General features: G+C 41.5%; 1 protein-coding gene and 1 long non-coding RNA gene across 6 annotated transcripts in view; one reads left to right on the forward strand and one right to left on the reverse strand.

Moving 5' to 3' along the window:
- Window positions 1-19,879, forward strand: part of LOC310765760 — a 123,965-nt gene that overhangs the window by 67,232 nt on the left and 36,854 nt on the right. Inside the window, exon 3 of the long non-coding RNA XR_014549776.1 lies at window positions 14,169-14,235. This is a non-coding gene — a long non-coding RNA (uncharacterized lncRNA). The remainder of the gene's footprint in view (window positions 1-14,168; window positions 14,236-19,879) is intronic.
- The window catches only part of AK4 (adenylate kinase 4), a 29,367-nt gene that overhangs the window by 4,555 nt on the left and 4,933 nt on the right, over window positions 1-19,879 (reverse strand). For all 5 annotated transcript variants that reach the window (XM_083621191.1, XM_083621192.1, XM_083621195.1 and 2 more), the window contains exons 3-4: window positions 4,489-4,608; window positions 451-623 (exon numbers count right to left, since the gene is read on the reverse strand). In XM_083621191.1, coding sequence (XP_083477317.1) covers window positions 451-623; window positions 4,489-4,608 — 293 coding nt within the window. The remainder of the gene's footprint in view (window positions 1-450; window positions 624-4,488; window positions 4,609-19,879) is intronic.

Here is a 19,879-nt window from a genome sequence, read left to right on the forward strand (position 1 = left end):
CAAAAGAGCCACACCCAATGTGGAAAAAATGGGAACACAGGCAAAGCCAATTGGTGAGTACACAAAAATGCTAATAGTGTTAAGTAGCACCCAGTATTACAATATAGTTTTCAATAAATTTCCATGTTCCCACTGGGTTCTATTGTTTTCTGCCAGGGAAAATCTCCTATGTACTACTTCTCATACACACAAATGGTTCCTTCTCTTTACCATTTGGCAAGCACAGATGGAACTCACCTGACCTTCCTGTTTCAAAATGATGCATGGAAGGAATTATTTGTGTGCCTGAGAAGCAGGGCTTTGGACAGTTCCCCTGAATGAAGACAACATCAAAACCCAATGGCAACACACTGACAACTATTAAGATAATTCACCATTTTTACTGGCAGATGAATAGTCTATGGTTTCTCTTGCCAAGTCACATTGTTTGGGGAGGACTAGTTATCTTACATGTACTTGAGGTGGGTTGAATTCCATATTATAGACTCTCCCACTTGCTGGGTGAATCCAACGAGCACTTAGGCGGTCTTTTAGGGACTCAAATGGGATGTTCAAGCTTATCACTAGATCCAGTTCACATATTGTGTCAAGTGCTTCAGCTTGACCCAGTGTCCTTGGAAAACCTATGTGCAAAAAGAGAACAAAAATTAATAACCTGTTACAAGAGTTTGCCGTGAGTTTTAAATTCATCACCTACCTATCTACCCCCACTTGTGTTGTGACTACAGACTTAAAACAGTATCAGGATCTCAAGTGCAATAGGCTATAGGAGCAATCACACCAGGGATTGTTCTGACTGCTGCCCCACACAATGTAATATGCTAGTATTAAGCTACTTTAATTACTACATGAGCTTTCGTTGCCAAACCTGTATAGGAAGGTATTTTATGTTTGATGTTTCATTATGTTTTTGTATATGATGGAAGCTGCCCAGAGTGGCTGGGGCATCCCAGTCAGATGGGCAGGGTACAAATATTACTATTATTATTAGTCAGCGTCACACCACACTAAGCTAGATGGACCAATGGCCCAGCTCAGTAGAAGACAGATTCCTATTACTCAGGCCCTGATTGATAACCATATTTGCCCCCAATTCAGACTGTCCAACAGCCCCCGAGGGGTGTTTTGCTTTGCTTTCCACCACATGGTTTACCAAGCACTGAGTTAACAGAACAAATGGGTTTTTCTCTTTTTATAAATACACAGTGCTATCTTCTTGTGCTGGCAGTCTTGACTAGATCTACACATGTTCTTTGCAACAGTGAGAATCACTGTAAGAGAGGATGGGAGTGTTAAAGATTTACTTCATGTCTTTCGTTAGGAAACAACGTGATCTTTTACAGTACTGCAAGCCATGTGCATTAGTTCCTGGAGCTCTCAAACCACACTGGTTTCTTTATGTAGATGAACAGGAACATTTCAGAACCTGCAACAACTTATTTCTCTTTCTGAATACTGCAGTATTTCAGCAAGGACACATTTATTCAAGCAAGTGGCTGTTTAAATCTCATGCAAGCCACCTCTTTAATATTATAGAGATATAGATCTGGAACTTGGTCAAGAAAAAAAAGGAGACAACTACTGAATAAATCATAAGTATGTTATAGTGAGCAAAATAGTGCATAATTTGTGGCTAGATTCCTGCCCAGACCTTTCTCTGAAGTATAAGCAACTTAGATAGAGCTCCTTCACTTTTATATCAGATGTGTGTGCCTTATACCATCTCGAACTAATGCACACTTTGCACCAGCTTTCCCCAACCTGGTTCCCCCAGGATGCCTCGAACTGCAACTACTATCATCCCTGATCCATGCTGTTGTGGCTGGTAGAAACATCTGGAGAGCATTAGGTTGGGAAAAGTTGGTTAATGCCAAGTAGCAGCTGCATTTCAAGGCAGAAAGCTTTTATTGTTTTGCTACTCAAGGTTTGTTAGTAAATAAGTCCCTGAGCAGAAAATAAAGTCTTTCTCATCTGATCTGCCAACTTGGCTAGAAGTCTCATAGTCTCTCTGTCCAGTGTGGCGCTGTGGCCTAAAGTTCTAAACCACTGAGCTTCTTGGGCTTGCGATCGGAAGGGTTGGCGGTTCTAATCCGTGCAACAGGGTGAGCTCCCATTGCTCTGTCCTAGCTCCTGCCAACCTAGCAGTTGGAAAGCACACCAGTGCAAGTAGATAAATAGGTACCACTGCTGCAGGAAGGTAAACTGTGTTTCCGTGAGCTCTGGCTTCCATCACTGTGTTCCATGTACCAGTAGTGGTTTAGTTATGCTGGCCACATGACCTGGAAAGCTGTCTGTGGACAAATGCTGGCTCCCTCGGCCTGAAGTGAGATGAACGCCACACCCCATAGTCGCCTTTGACCGGACTGAACTGTCCAGGGGTCCTTTACCTTTACACCTTACTCAGTAATAGAGAGAGATGGAGACTGTTGCAGAATTTTATTATTTACAAAAAGTTAAATTCAAGTATGCATGGGCAAGTACTGCCATCCCCTCCCCCCAAAAAGTAGTATTTGTTCTGTTTTTGACCTCTATCTTCCTGCTTTAGTATGGAGGCTGGGTTCAGAAATCCATATAATCAATTCTTCCCATAGTAATTTGTCATAAACTCAAGCTTCCTGAATGCAAGGAAACTTGGTTTTTTAAAATAAAATGATTTTTGGATGAAGCATCTATTTTTAAAAATAATAATAATCAGGATGCAAATTAGCATAAATGAGGCATGGCTAGCAATTGTTCATAGCACACAGATGACGTTGCTATTAGCAATTTATCTTGGCTCTATGCCTTCCTTCCCACCTATCAGTTGCTACTTGCCACACTTCAGACACACAGAGAGAGCACACAGTTTCATGCAACAGAAGGCCGATCCAGGAGCCTCACAGCTTAGGCATATCCCCAAGCACTGGAGGATAGCAAGACTCCTATGTGTCATTTTTCACTGGGAAGCATGGCAAAGCTAAAGCATGTGTTTTTCAACCACTGCACAATTTCATTTCAGAAGGTCAAGACCATGCTGAAACAACAGACAGCACTACTACTGCTTTCAATGCACAATTCAACGTGTTGGCACTTGTCTTTGAACTCCTAGTTGGCTTGGGGCCTAGTTACGAGAAGGACTGTGTTGTCAAACATAAGCCTGGCCAAACCTGAGCAGGACTCTGCAGGTGGGGCAGTGGAGGAAGAAGACACACACACACCACTGCGCAAGTAGACACCCCCTCAGGCTACATAGGATATCACCCATTAAACAGCAATAAAATTTCCATCTTATATTTTCAAAAATATAAGTACCTAGTGCTTTTGCATTCATTGGCCATAGTAGCAGAAGTTGAGAGACAGTCTAACACAGGATATGAATATAGCAGGGGTAGCCAATCTTTTGAGGTCAGTGGGCACCACTCACCAAATAGCTGCCATGAGGGCATGGCATAACACAAAATAGCTGTTACATCTAAATAGCAGAAAAAGAAACAGGACCACAAAGTGCTGTGGTCATACCCCATCAATGAAGGAAAAGATACCATCTTCAACAAGAACTGCTAGGAATAGCTCTTTGTACCTCTCCTCTGTTCAGAACAAATGGGATGGTGGGCGTCCAGTTGTGGCATCAATGACACATTGACATGTTCAAGGTTATGTGATTAGCGTGGGGTAAGTCGAGCAAACAGGCACTGAACAGGGAAAGCAGAAAGCCTTGAACATCCACACACTCTGGATTTTGAAAGGGATCTTTACAACAATATTATGTTCTGTGGGCACCTGCTGGTGGGCACACTGGTCCCTGTGGGCATCACACTGATGACCTTAGGAAAAGATGATACCTCCTGCTTAGTATCCTGTATCTCCCACAGTATTATCATGGTTCTTTTTCCTAAAAGAGTAGGCCAGTCTTTTTCACCTTTTTCAGGTACTGAGGTGAAAGCGGCGATTTTCCGTGTGTGCCGACGCGGAAACCAATAATAGCCAGTTGCAGGACACACTGCTCTAGGCATCATCAGTAACCTTCCAGTTCATTCACCAAATGAACATTTGAGGCAAAATGAAATTGAATGTGTTGGGATGTTAGAAGCAGAGTAGTCCATATTAGTACTTGAAAGTAATTCAGGCAAGTACTGTACTGAGCTGCCCCAAGAGAAATCCAAGGTGGCTTGGACTGTGGTCACCTTTCTTCAGTTGCTCAATAAATGCACCATTGTGAAAGAAACCCAGATATTTTCATCCCTTAGTTTCCATGTGTGGAATCATAGTTGCCAAAGGTTTAACTATGAATCCTCTGTCCTTAGAAGCTCTCAGGGTGTTCTCACTTACCTCCCCATTACACCACCAGTTGCTAAAAATACAGGAAAGGCTGTTTTCATGTTACATTACTTTTCCACAAATAGCATGTTATTTAAATCAAATTTAAAAGAGCCTGTAGAAGGAGGGAAGTGCAAAATGGTTTTTACTAGCACTCGAAATGTTTAAAGAAAAGGGGGAGGGGTCACTTACCATCAAGTAACCAAGGCTGGGTCTGCATTTTTTCCAGTTCTGTTATCATTACTCGTGTGAATACATGATCTGGCACCAAAAGGCCTTTCTCAAGATACTGCTTTGCTAGTATGCCAACATCTGTTCAGGAATGAAAGAAGAAACAAAAGCTTGTTATTGTTCTGCTAAGATATATATATATAATGTTCTGGACATAATTTTGAATGAGTTATTCCCTCCTCTTGAACTGCTTCACTAACTCAGAAGAAAGAGGTACAAAACAGAATGCCTGGGGGAGCGGGAAAGAGCAAGAGAAAGAAACAGGCTATGTTTGAAACCTCCATTACTGTCTACCCCAAAGCAATGCCCCTCCCTCCCCATGCCCTATAGAACTACAGAGAAAGCCATGCAAAGACTGGCTGGCTATTCAGTGTTCCGTGCCTTTTGACACCACTAGAAAATATATATAATTTTATTATTTGTACCCCACCCATCTGGCTGAGTTTCCCCAGCCACTCTGGTTAGGTTACAGCATATCTAAAAACATCAATCCTTAAAAACTTCCCTAAACAGGGAAACATTATACCTCTCATCTCATTAGCATAATTCCAACTCCCAGCATTATCTGCCAGACTAAGATGAATCATTAAGTTGCCATGTACGTCAGTTTAGCCATCTTGCATCTGGCAGGCCAAAGACCAATTCTGAAGCCTTAAGGGTGGAAGTTCTCCCATGCTTAATCTATATAGCTATAGTTATATCTGCAGCTATAAGGGAAGTACTTGCATGGACATCGGGAGGGGTGGTATTAGAGATATTGCTGCAATATACTCTTGAGCAGATTACCTATTTTGCTCTGCAAATGAGCATAAAGTCAGATAATGCATAAATTGCTGTGGAAAGACAATACAAAGGAAGCATGGGTCAGAGCCAAGTTGAAAGTGTAGGACAGGGGTAACTAATCTGAGGCCTTTCCAGATCTCATTGGACTACAAGTCCCATCATACCTGACCATTGATCATGCTGCTTGGGGCTGATGGGAGATGGAGTCCAACAGCATCTGGAGGGCCACAGGTTAACCACTCCTGGTCCAACAAGAAAAAGCAGGGAGCCATGGAAGAGGGGCCAGAGACTTCAAGAAGAAGGGCAGATGATGCATCAGCCCAAAACACAACAGCTAAGGAAATCAGAGGTGGAAGAAGAAGTGAGTTTAAATAAAGATAACTGAGGAAAGTAAAAACCAGTGGGGAGAATTGTAGATCTAAGAGGGCTGGAAACAGTGGAGGCAAATAGGGACCCAACTTTAGAGCCACATCCCCAGTATTTAAGTTGCTAAATGATTTAGTTTCCTTGATGACCTCCTGCAGAGTCAGACCTACAATCCTACACTGATTACCTGATAATTCATTTGCTTATTAACATACCTAGCTATGTTTTGAGTACAATCCACTGCATGTTTACTCAGAAGTAAATCCCACTGCCTATAAATGGAGCTTACTCCATTCTGGGTTTCAGTATTTGTCTGCAGGTAGGTGGCTACCTTTCCCCACAATTCTGGTAAGAACATAAGAACAACCTGCTGGATCAGGCCAATGTCTCATCTGGTCCAGAGTCCTGTTCTTACTGCAGCAAACCAGGTGCCTGTGGGAAATCTGCAGGCAGGATTGGAGCACACGAACATTCTCCCCTCCTGTGGCTTCCAGTAACTAGCACTCAGAAACATTGTTGCTTCACAGTTGTGGAGGTAGAGCATGGGTAGGCAAACTAAGGCCCGGGGGCCAGATCCGGCCCAATCGCCTTCTCAATCCGGCCCACAGACGGTCCAGGAATCAGCATGTTTTTACATGAGTAGAATGTGTCCTTTTATTTAAAATGCATCTCTGGGTTCTTTGTGGGGCATAGGAATTTGTTCATTTTTTTTCCTTTTCAAAATATAGTCTGGCCCCCCACAAGGTCTGAGGGACAGTGGACCGGCCCCCTGCTGAAAAATTTTGCTGACCTCTGAGGTAGAGCATATCCACCATGACTAGTAACCATCAATAGTCCTCTCCCTCCATTAATTTGTCTCAACTTTTAAAGTCAGCTAGGCTGGTAGCTATCGCTGCCTCCTGTGGCATAGAGTTCCATAGTTTAATTATCTGCTGCTTGAATCATCGTGAATAGTCTAACATTAAGCTTAACTAGATGTCCACAGTTTCTAGTGTTATGAGAAAGGGATAAAAATCCACTCTCCCTGTATTCTCCATGCTATGAATAATTTACCATGTAAGGAAGATTCAGATTAGAAGCTTCAGAGATTTAACTGGGGAGGGGGGGAGAGAGAAGAGGTAAAAGGAAACAATGCATGACAGACAACTTATCTGGCAAAGCAACTTACTGACAGAGTAAACTGAGCTGTTACATTTCCAGGCATTCAATAGCTTGGGCATGTAACAACATGAACATTTCATTTTAGCTCTGAACAGAAATAAGACCTAAGCTCGAAAGAGTTCAAAACATTGAAAAGGAGTTTAAATGAGCACTCAATACTCCCCCAGCAAACAAACAAAACACCTTACACTTTACCCTTGCTTTTTGTAAATGATGCAAAATAGCTATTAACACTCCGAATAGCTTTTCAGCAAGCAATTCGTATCTGAATGTTACTAAAGTAACATTTAGAATAGTGTTCTAGATCCTTGACAGTACATAGAATGCATTTTTAAAGTTGCTTTTTGATAGCATATGAGGTGATATCACAAGCATTGTTTTTAATTGAGCTGTATTATTCAAAACAGGATAAAATGTACTTTCCACAAAAGCAGGTTATCTTGGTTTATAGAAGACCTAAAACAAGCATGTAATCAACCCACCTGCCTGTCAGAACAGGAACAGCAGCAGCCAGACAGTTGGTAAAATGAGATTAGAGTCCAGACAAGGGGGGAAAAACATTCAAATGGGGTGTGCATGTAACGCCAGGTGATCGCTTCTGTGGGGGTGGGGCTTGCCTGCCCTCCCATATTTTATTCAAGTTGGCACCCCTGCTTCCTACCCGCAGACCACACCCCTAACTAGTCCTGCTTCAACACCCTGTCCCACACCTTTGCCTTACTGGAATGTGTCACTGAGCTCTGATGATGCCTTTGGCTTGCCTGGATAGAGGATAGGTGTGTGGAAACTACTGTACAAAGGTAGAATTTACCAGCCAGATGGGCAGGGATGTATGTATGTATGTATGTATGTATGTATGTATGTATGTATTATTAGTTTATTAGTTACACTTTCCACTTTTGCCTCAGGCCCCACTCACCAATGGCATGTACCCCTCAGAAGGTTGTTCAGGAAAGGGTGTGGCCCTTGGGCTGAAAACACCCTCACCCCCCCCAAAAAAAACCCATAGAGATTACAGGCGTATGATCAAAGACTCACAGAACTGTAGAGGTTTAAGGAACCATAAGGGTCATCTAGTCCAACCCCTTGTAATGCAGGAATCTTTTGCCTAACAGGGTTTGCACGCACAACCCTGAGATTAAGAGTCTCATGCTCTACTGACCAAACTATCCCAGGTCTGTTGCCTCTGCTAAGACCTGATGAAGAGTAGAGAATCACAAATTTTCCATCACTCCTGCTAGTAGACCAACTTCCTTTGGCCTTCCAGTCAACTATCACCTACCAGCAGCCATTCCATCAGGCTATCTGAACTGTTTCCATCCCAGTTGGCCGTTAAAAGAACAGGATTTTTTAAGAACTGGTGTGTGAGCTTGCTCTTCTCTTCTTTGCTCCCTACCCCCTGCCCCTTTCCCTGTGCATAATGTTTTTCAGATTATAAACCTGAGGGCAGAAACTGTCTCACTACAGATTCTTGTAAGCCATTCTGAGGCTTCAGTTAACAAGTGAGGTGAAAATGCTTTAAATAAATCATCTTCAGCTTGCCTGACTGGATTTTCTTTTTAGGGAAGGCTAACACAGAGACAGGTACAGTGGTACCTCGGGTTACATACGCTTCAGGTTACAGACTCCGCTAACCCAGAAATACTATCTCGGGTTAAGAACTTTGCTTCAGGATGAGAACAGAAATCGTGCTTGCGCAGCAGCAGCAGGAGGCCCCATTAGCTAAAGTGGTGCTTCAGGTTAAGAACAGTTTCAGGTTAAGAACGGACCTCCGGAAAAAATTAAGTACTTAACCCAAGGTACCACTGTATAAGATGACAGAGACTTAAGATAATATAAAAAAGGTAAAGGACCCCTGACAGTTAAGTCCAGTCGCAAACAACTCTGGGGTTGCGGCGCTCATCTCGCTTCACTAGCCAGGGAGCCAACGTTTGTCTGCAGACAGTTTTTCCGGGTCATGTGGCCAGCATGACTAAGCTGCTTCTGGCGAAAGCAGAGCAGCGCATGGAAATGCCATTTACGTTCCCGCCAGAGCGGTACCTATTTATCTGCTTGCACTCTGACGTGCTTTCAAACTGCTAGGTTGGCAGGAGCTGGGACTGAGCAACGGGAGCTCACCCCGTCGTGGGGATTCGAACCACCGACCTTCCAATCGGCAAGCCCTAGGCTCAGTGGTTTAAGCCACAGCGCAAATAAATAGTTATTAGTTTATACAGACAACTTTATTCCAGAAAGATGTTAAGTTTTTATTATTATTATTTTTTACCAGGCACATTTATCCCCCAGTACTACAAAATCATATTAAGTCATCTTTTATCTGGTGATAATTTAGCCATTACATTACATATATGTTAAATTGTTAAACAATACATACAGCATGCTAAGATGCCTAAAGATTGAGTAACCTTTCACCCATTCAAACTTCCTTTAGCTAACCCTTCCTTACCAATGCTCTCAGTTGACCAGCACCTTTACATATTAACTCAAGAATGCAGTGGAAAAGTCTGCAACTCATTTACTAGGTGAAAGGGAGCGATCCAACCCTTTCCCTAAATATACTTTTATTAGTATATGACACAACAAAAGCTTTTTGATTTCTTCACAATAGTTTCTGCAAGAAAAGCTAGAACAACCTCTCTTCAGCAGACTGCATTGTTAGCTAAATGAATCTTTGATTTCAGAGACAACAGATACAATATACTAGATAGAAAAACCAAATGCCACGGCTTGTAAGTCTTCTCTGACAGGGAAGCAGTTCAAAATAAAGATGGATGGGACAGGAGATCACAGGTCTTGTAACAGAAATGCGTGGCAGAGGATACAAATCCAGGCCTGCCTTCCTACAGGGTTAATAGGGGAAAATATTTGTAAGGCCAGCTCTGAGATGTGCTGCACCAGCTGTCAGTTCCAATTACTATTCATCATAGCAGAAGTCAAAATAACAGAAGAGAGTGTCATGGCCTAATTCATACACACAGAACACATTTACCAACTCCATCCTAAAACATTGTTCCAGGTGATATGCAAGCTTGCTATCACATCTATGGTATATGTTTCATACATGCAAACTGTCGTTTGGCATGGCTGTTAGTATGCCATGTGGCACCAGAGATACAAAGCAGGGATTCTACTGGTGTAGCATCCACCACACTGCTCAGATGTCTTCCTCACTGAGCTGGTGGAGGTGGTTTCTGGGGTACTGTTAGATAATCCCAGGATGCTAGTTCTGAGAGATTTCAATAAACAACCAAAAATCGCTTTGAATGGATTGGCTTGGTACATCATGACTAACATGGGCATGGGGTTGTCTCAAAACATTGTTGGTTCATTATACGAGGCAGGCCATACCCTAGATTTTTTCTTCTTCAACTGGACAGCTAGTTAATAGTTATGGTGATAGTTACCATGTTGCCCTAGACCAACCATCTCCTGGTAACATTTGGACTGATTGCAGGGATAGAGGGACAATTAGGATGATCTACACAGACAGAGCTGTAACTCTGAGTAACTCCTTACATGAACAGAAGGACTTCAGCTTGCACCATGGGACCTTCTCCCTTCTCTCCTTTTGCTCCCCTAATCTGCTCTGAAGAACATTTGGGTGTGGTGCAGGGGACACATGGTGGGAGGAGAAGGGGGGGGGAGTCCCACTGCTCAAGCAAGAGTAATTCCATTTGCACAGTTATATACTAGTTGGATACTGCCCAGTGACTTATGGAATCTGGGGGATTCCTGAAGGGGGCAGGTTTCCATGGTTGGTGCCCCATCTTGGAATGGTGCAATGAAAAGGGCCATAAACACAGCTTTTTCTAAATGCTCTCTATGGCACTACAAACCCTGGATGTCCCAGGTATAAAAGAGAACTCTAGGGGATAAACGGATCCACTTATGGCTAAAGTGAATGCAGCATAAATCTTGTAACGAATGGCAAGCACTTGGAAGCATTTCATAAAAGACTGCTGTTTAACTAGTGTTTGGCTGTCATACAAAACACTATTCTTTATACTAAGCTGATGTAAATTATTAATTATGGCACAACCAAAGCTCCTGTCCAGAAAAAAACCACTTTTTTTTTTGAGAGGGGACATCAACCCTGCAAACAATCAAAAACTGGGATGGGTATTCCATAACTTGGTTACCACTGAAACTCAGCACAGTAGTTAGGAATTCAACTAAAACACATGTGTTATATTACATCTTTGAATTACATCTTCTCTCACACTGGGTGGACTTACTGTTTTAAAGGATGGCTCTGGCTATCAGTAGTTGCATCAGGCACTTTTCTTTATCAGGAATATTTACTTACACTATTTATATTCCACCTAATAACAATGTTATTTGAGCAGTTTAAAGTCAAAGAGCTGAGTGATGAGCCTTGGGGCTGGAATGCAGTCCCCCTTCAAGTTTCCCTTCAAGTACTTTTCCCTGCCTAGAACATGTCCTTGAACTATTTTAATGCCTCTTGCTTGCTTGGAAGAAGAACGGAACACACGAGTGCATGTGTGTGCGTGCATGAGAGAGAGAGTGAGAGACTGACTTTTGCATGATGGGAATTGTAGCCAACTATACAAAGACGATAGTCACATTGCTAGCTCCACTGACCTCTGGCATACACCCCTCAGAAAGTTACCCATGAGGGGATGCAGCCTTTGGGCTGAAAAAGATCCCCTTAGCACTGCCCATAGAACCTGAACATAGAGCAAACATAGAACCAAAAGCCAATAAAAATAAGAGAAGAATAATTCCAAAGTAAAACCAGTGACAGGGAACAGCCATAGTGCAAATGATCTTTAAAAACACTAAACATTTGAGACCTGGTGAGATCATTTGAGATCACAATGTAGACACCAAGTGATCCCCCCAAGAAGGGCTTTTGACAAATAGGCAGCACCACTGCGAACCTTCTCTCTCTAGTAGGCAGCCACCTAATCTGTACCAAACACTTTTCATCCCATCTCCTTCCCAGACACCTTTTCAATAACTCCCTACCACATCTTGGTGTTATGGTCCAATTGAAGCTTTATTTTAAACGGCTGTATTATTGTGAATCAATTTTTGATGGTGTATTTATAAACAAAGAAGCAAAATAAATTTCAGCCCCAAATCATCAAGCACCAATAATATTTAGGACAATTCTGAGAGGTGTCAAGACAGTTCTGTGGCAGAGTCAGCTAGAAATCACCACAAACTGGGATACAGGAAGGTTCCCATTTTAATATGGAACTTAACACAAAGTCCTTCAGAAGAGGCAAGTAACTGTGCCAAGCAAATGGAAAAATAAGATCTACAAATCATTAGCATTACCAGTGATAAAAGGTATACCAAAGTTTAAAAACTGTTAATTCACATCTTCATTGCTAGAAATGCTTTTTATAATACTTAATGGATATTTCTTTGCATTTCCCTGCCAGAAGCATAAAGAAGTTGGATACACAGCATATTCCAGATAATCAACCTTATGTTGAAAAGTGAGCTCATTCATTTTACTGTAAAGAAGATGAGTCACTGGTTAAAGCAAGGTATTTTACTAAAGCAAGTTTAAATCAGATGGGGAGATTCGTGTGCACACATAGTGTCAGTGAAGATCAATTTTGATTTTCACTGAAGAGATTTTTGTATACAGACACATCAACATTCTTTCCACTCCTCACTGCAACCTTGGCTAATGCTCCTTAAGAGAACTAGAAAAACACAAGTTATGAAACCAACCGTTGCAGATGACCTGTAATAACATCTTCCTGATTGCTTTTTTGTTTTACCAACTTTGCTAAAAGCTTGAGAATGCACTGTTGCTAGGAAGAGCCACTCCCCAACACAGTTGTTTGTGTGAGTTGGTTTGTGCGGCAATTCATTCACAGACTCAGGCTTGTTTTCAAAACCTCAGTGTCTTTATCTGGGGTGAGAGTAAGATCTGTCTGCTCAAGTACAGCATCAAAGTGCTACCTTCACAAACACATCCCTAGAACTGTGAATGAATAACAATAAAGATGGAGTCACAAATTACCCTATTATTATAATTAAAAGGCACCTGCTCTTTTCACCACTGGCCAATAGTATCACAATGGAAAGCATTCCATTTCTATGAGAGAGATGACAAATGCCTATCCTAGGAACTACAAGAGGTGGAGGAAGCAAACTATCCCTTAGCTGCTTTTCCAAGTCAGATGGCAAGAGACACTTCATGCAGGCAAGACCAGACATAGAAGAGCCACATCCATGGCTTGAATAGTAACAGGAAGATGGAATATGAACTGTTCTCCCTCCTTCCAAGTGCATCATTCAGGCACAAACGTTGAACAGGGCCTAGGCCCTGCCAGTTGATGGCAGTGCAAACATGGAATTGGTGAGAGATCATAACCAATTTCATCATAAAGTGAAGAGCCACATATGTCAAAAGTTACATTATATAAAATTGGGGGGGGGGGGAGAGATCTCTCTGCTCCCAACCCACAAGGCCTTGAACCAAAGCTTCATATTCTCAGAATATGCCTCAATAACTATAAAGAAAGCTGAGAATTAAAGCAATACTTTATGAATATACAGTCCTTGGCCTATCGAAGGAATGCTGGCGCTTACGAGGCCAACCCACATTTTCTTAGCTAGGAAAGGCCAATAAATCCTAAATTGAGATAACCAGCAGAAATCACTTATGGTGCTTGTGAAAAACCAGTGTTCTGATATTGAAAGTCAGAAAATAATTGACTCTTTTTCCAGGAAAAATTTCTATGCAAATTAGGGTAATTACCCACAGGGAAATTTGCTATGGGTAAACTTGCATTAGAATATTTTCAGTTTTCATGGTAAAAAAATTTGGTGCCCTAGAGAGTGATCTAATTTAGTATGTTTATTTTTCTTGCATTGAATAAGAAAAGCAATTAACATTTGCTCTTGGTTACCAATGAACTCCTCCTGCCAACCTAGCAGTTCGAAAGCACGTCAAAGTGCAAGTACATAAATAGGTACCACTCCGGCAGGAAGGTAAATGGCGTTTCCTTGCGCTGCTCTGGTTCACCAGAAGCGGCTTAGTCATGCTGGCCACATGACCCGGAAGCTGTACGCCGGCTCCCTCGGCCAATAAAGCGAGATGAGCACCGCAACCCCAGAGTCGGTCACGACTGGACCTAATGGTCAGGGGTCCCTTTACCTTTACTAATGAACTCAAGTGTGTACAAGAGTGATGCTGAGTAAAGGAGCACTCTATATACCTTTATTATTGTGGAATAAAGAACAACCCTTTTAACATAAGTAGCATCTAGCAATCCTGTAAGAGTTTTCTTGAGTAGGCATTAGTAAGATGGCGCTTTTGTTTTATTTTCTGTTTTCACCAACAGGTTCCACAGCCAAATTCTATGAATGTGTCCTTAGAAATTCCCATGAGTCCAATGGATCAACTCTCAAGTAAGTGTACATTGGATGACAGCCTATTCCCATGTGTAAAATTGCCCTAAAAATGTGGAAGCACACCTTCCATTCTAAAAGCAAACCCAATCCAACCTAAAAAGTGTCACTTCCATATACTTGTACGTAGAACTTCACAGTACAGCTCACTTTAACTGGCCTCCTGCTGAAACAATCTGAGGGATTTTATATTATAAATCATATTTTTATTCCAATTCATCTTTGACATTCTCAATCATTAATACGTATCAGAATTACATCCACAGTTGGAATACTCTTTGGAAGAATGGAAACAGCCAAATCCTTTACTATTCAAACATGCTTAAAAGCATGCCCTATGGAGTGATCAAGATGTAGTAGAAGATTTGTCCACACTAGGAAATGATTCTTATAGTGTGAGTGACTCTTTCCTTGCCGCCTAACTCAAATAAACATGTGAACGGCCTCCCCTGCCAGTATTCCAATGAGACTGGCAAATGGTCCTCCTGGCTTAACCACAGTGCTCTTCTGTTGGTCACAGAATTCCCACAGAATTCTTGCCTTATACTTTAATTCATGCAACTTTCCCAAATCCCTATTAAATCAATAGTGCAATATAGCCAGTCTTGAGCCCTTTTAAGCTGTTTTATGCACTTCTAATGAATATTTTTGCAGGTGGATTGCATTGGTGGTGGCTAGCTCCCACCTCCAATGAATGTGTGTTCATTGAGAAGATCTGCACACACAGAAAGCTCTTCTCTGTACTATTGGGAAGCTTGGAAAAGCAGAGGGTCTGAATATGCCGTGGTTTGAGTCCACTGCACATACATTTACACACTCAGGGGGTCTTTGCGGTCACTACAATGATTAGTACCGCTGCATGTGGTTCACTGTATATGTGTAAGGTATCTTCAAACAGCTCTTTAACTGCTTTCACTTGCCAAATGCACTCTATCCATCGGGGTCAAGGCCAAAATCCTCAAACCAAAACCTCTAGTTTTTCTTTAATTTAGCAAAAGGCTTTCATTAATGAGGAAGCATGCATATTTGCTGTAGTTAATCCTACACTAACCACAGTAAATTATGCACCAAGTTGATTAGAGTTCATCTATTAAGACCAGCTTCTTCCAATACCCAAAAGCCATTATAACAATCCTCAGTACTGTTCTGAAGCAATATGAACTTTAGCAAGGCAAAGGAAAAACCCATTGCTTTTATCATGGTATTTTGCATTTCATTGCATTCAAGACATTTCCTGAAGGCTCAGAACTAGATGGGAATTTGGGTTGGGGAAGAAAAAGACAAAATGTCATGGGCATTTAAAAAACCAAACAAGTTTGAAGGTAACAAATAAACATCCAAACAGAAAACAACCATTAAGTATAAAATAAACCAGATGGAAAGTCCAATAAAAATTTCCATTTGCTACATTGGGTGAATTGTTATTTAAAAGCTACAATTGGTTTAAATTGCAGTCTCCTGGATTTGGTAAGATCCCCATAATTAACAAGGATTCCACACTCAGATTATGTTTCTTGTTTAATAAACTGTGACTGTTTATCGTAAAAGACTTGAAAGCATGTCAGATTATGATAAACCTATATGGGCTGGCAAGAAGTCAAGAGTGAATTTAGCAGTGATACAAAAGAGCAGGGTGGAAAGGTATTGCTTTTGGAATATGCCTAGAAGTCTGAACAACAAGCGTTGCTTGGTCATTTGTTGTTCCACATCTCTATGACATGATGCAGAGCAGCACTGCATACTTACATGGTAGCAACCCCTAAAACAAATGCTACAGGCACAGGTACAATATAAAATTAAATCCCAATTTCCCATCCAGAAAACTCATGCGAAACAATTTGATCTCCATAAGGAATTAGACAATTTTGACTTATGAAAAACCCACAGACACACTTTACAAACCTATGGACCTTATCCGTGAGGGCGGAAAGCCCTCCTTTGATTTAATTGCCTCAAAGAGATGAAAGCTGTAGCAGCATCATTCTTGCCTGTGCCTCCCAAACGAATTATCGGACAGATCAGAATGTAGGCATGGGTGTAGCCAGGATTTATGTTAGGGGGCAGGCTTTATGTTATGAGGGACAGAACCTCAGTTAGTGGAATACTTTTTACTTTATTTAGGGGGGCAGTTTCCCCCCTGTCCCCCACCTTGGCTACACCCCTGGATGTAGGAGAGTCACCAACAAATCAGAGGGTGGGAGAAGTGAGGCTTAGGAGAAGGTAACACCATAAGGATTGTGCCTTTGATCATAAAAAAATTATCAAGGTGACCCTTAACTTTGTTATTTGATTAGCCATGTACTATCCAAGTACTAAAATTCATAATAATTTCAGATATCTTTCGGTAAAGCGTGAAGACCAGTCTCCTGCAACTAGTTGTCTAGCCTTAGGGCTCATCCACTCTGCCACTTGTGCTGGGCCTAGAAAACACGAGTCTGAGCAGTTTTCTGCTTGATCTACTACTTTCCAAGGGAAAACCCCCCTGGGAATAAAGGGCAATCTGGGAAAATGTTGAATTGCTGTTTGCTCTAAATGAGCACTAAAGAGTGGTTTTCCCCAAGGGAAAGCAGCAGAACAAAAGGAAGTGTTGATAAACCCTTAGACAGGGTTTGCTATTAGAAGAAGACACGGTTTCAGCAACCCCATAATAAACTGAAGTCAATAACTTTTCTTGCCTAGTGTTATAGTTGAGAATAGGAGCAAGAATTTAACCTGCGTGAGTGGTTTGCTGCCACAGGTGTGTAATAGATCTTTACCCGGACCAGAAGGAGGCCACTTCAATTCACAATATCATTCTCATTCAGTAGTGAAAAAGATTTATAAATGTGCAAATCCTAACAGTTGAGTTTGGGATCTGGCCTGGCATTCAATCCCCCATCTCCCAAGAACGACTCAAAACAAAACAAAAATAAGTCTTTTCATTAAAAAAGCAAACCAAATTCTTTTTCTAGGACACTGAGTTCCTTGACCCAAGAAGGATTATCCTTGCACCATAACACCCTTCATTCTGCAACCTTTTATTTCCTGCCCCGGTTTGAAAGTTTCAGTGTGTTAAGACTAATGCCCTGCTTTTAAAAAATATATATCTGTCACTCTCTCCTTCAGAGGAACATAACATTAAGTTACCCAAGTTCTCTTATCTGACATTGCATCTCCTAGGTAACCAATAAGAACAACACTTTTCTTTCAGATACCGAATTACTATTTGTCCAATATTTACTCAACTAGCTAAGAAGGACATGATAACAGAGCGACACAGATACTGTATCTATGCAAAGAGGGTAATGCAGAAACAATGGAGTAAGAGAAAGATCAGAAAAAGAGCTTTGTTCTTGCTAACAAACACATACACACCTGTCATGCTGAATTATAATACAATGATCAACTCCAGTGGTATTCTATCCCTACTTAAGGGTGCAAGGGCCAGGCAAGTATAATCTTTCCATTCAAATCTTCACCAAACACAGCTGGGGTGACATTCACTCAAAAAAACCCCTTGCAACTCAGGGTTTATTAACATGCCACAGAAACTCGTCAAATAGGGTGCCTGAATGCCTCCAGGTGGAAAGAATTCAAGCGCATACCTGGAAACTTAGGTTTGTGCAATTAAGATTATTGTTAATTCTTTTTATCAGTAATTTGTTAATTGCCCAAATGATATGTAGAACTGAGTGAGCTCTGGTGGCAAACCTAGGACAGTATCCAGAGTATCTTGCTGACTCTTCATTTATAACAAGTTTTCAAACAATTGACTATAATAATAATCTATGGGGCAACGGGAAAAGTACATTCAATATGATACCAGACACAGCTGTGTTTCTCCTGTAGAATCAAGGCACATACCATCTATCATGTATTGGTATGGGATTATCCCATGGAGAAGCAGCCCACATCATTGTACAAATGAAGCCAAATATGGGAACATAGGGTGGGAATATTAAGGCCAGAAGTAGGACCTTTGATATTGAAATATTTCTTCTGGATATATTTCTTCTGTCATTGTTTTGACATGAATGTAGCCTTGGTTTATTTTATATATGCTGCGTTTTGTTATATTGACCATTCTGATATTTTGTGCTAAGCTGGATTGTTTTCTGTTTGTTGTTTGCCTCTTGCGGCTTCCCTTGGGAAAGAAAAGGGGGATATAATCAGTAAATTAAACCATGGAAGTACTTCCCTGTTGCTGGGTTATGGAGTCCCTTAAATGGGTAGATGCTGAAAGGCAGAGCAAACCAGATCTAACACTATTGCTGTTATTGAATGAGGGCACAGCAGACTCTATGCTGGCACTAGTGAATGACCAGCATTCAAAATTTCAAATATGCTCCATACATCAGTATGCTGCATTTTTGTCCTCACGGCACTATCAGAATGCATTCATCCAGGCTAGGGTCGGAAAACTTGTAATCCTTCAAGAGGCTGCTGAACTTCCAGCTCCTATCAGCTCCAACAAGATATGGAGGTCCACAGGCTTCCAACCCTAGAGCTAGGCAGCACACTCCCCCCCCCTGCCCCCGCCCTGCAACCTCTTGTCTTGTTATAATTACAAGGCATGAAGACGTTTGCTTCCTGAAGAAAAGAAGCAATTTGCTTCAATAAACGAGACAAGATGCAGTCCTGAATAATTTGTAGATAGTGGGTGAAATCCAATGGTGCTGTTCCATTAGTGAAATAGCTTTTGTTCCAGTAATGCTAACATAAGAAATGGTGAGCCTGTTTCCTCAAATTCCCCCTTCCCTTCCAGCTCCCTCCCCTCCCCTTCTGGACAGTGCCCTAAACCTTTGGAAAAGATTTTTGGGGATGCAGGGGGACTTGGATAAGATGTCCTCTCCTCCTCTTACACAGAAGCATTGGAGGGGGGAGAAGTTGCATTATCCTTAGGCCATGGGTCCACCTAGATCAGGATTGTTGATATCATCTAGCAGCATCTCTGCTGGATTTTCAAAAGGTCTCTCTCCCAGTCCTATCTGAGGATGGCAGATATTGAACCTGGGAAGTTCATTACTTGGCCTGGGTAGCTCAGTTGGTTAGAGCTTGGTGCTGATAACACCAGGGTTGCAGGTTTGATTCCCATATGGGACAGCTGCATTCTCCTGCCTTGCAGGGTTTGAACTAGATAATCGCCAGGGTCCCTTCCATCTCTACAGTTCTGTGATTCTGCATGCAAAGCAGATTGTCTCCTGCTGAGCCACAACCCTTCCCACTTTTACATTAGTGGAAGCATTTTTTGGATCAAAAACCATGAAATACTTCCATCCAGCATTTTAAAGGCTACATTCATCGTAAATTAATACATTAAAATAAAGTTACACTATAGTTGAAAGCACTGTATTTTCTCATCCTTACAAGATGGGGGGAAATGAGAAAATGTATCTGCTTGTTGCTGCTTATTTCCTGAAAGATATACTGAATATAAAGGAAAACAGCTTCATTATTTTCCCTTTTTGCTTTCAACAATATAACAATTCATGCATAAGGGGACAGAATACTTTCAGCATTTAAAGAAGCACTTAAGACATATTTTGAACTAATTTCTTCAGTACAATGGGCTTAAAGCCACCTGTTCCACAGAAACTCTGCCGGGCTGAAATAACCCGCCACCCACAGTTAGATATACCAAGTCCCATTTAAATAATTGGGATGT

Source organism: Podarcis filfolensis, assembly GCF_964270895.1.
Source record: "Podarcis filfolensis genome assembly, chromosome: 6".
Taxonomy (NCBI): domain Eukaryota; kingdom Metazoa; phylum Chordata; class Lepidosauria; order Squamata; family Lacertidae; genus Podarcis; species Podarcis filfolensis.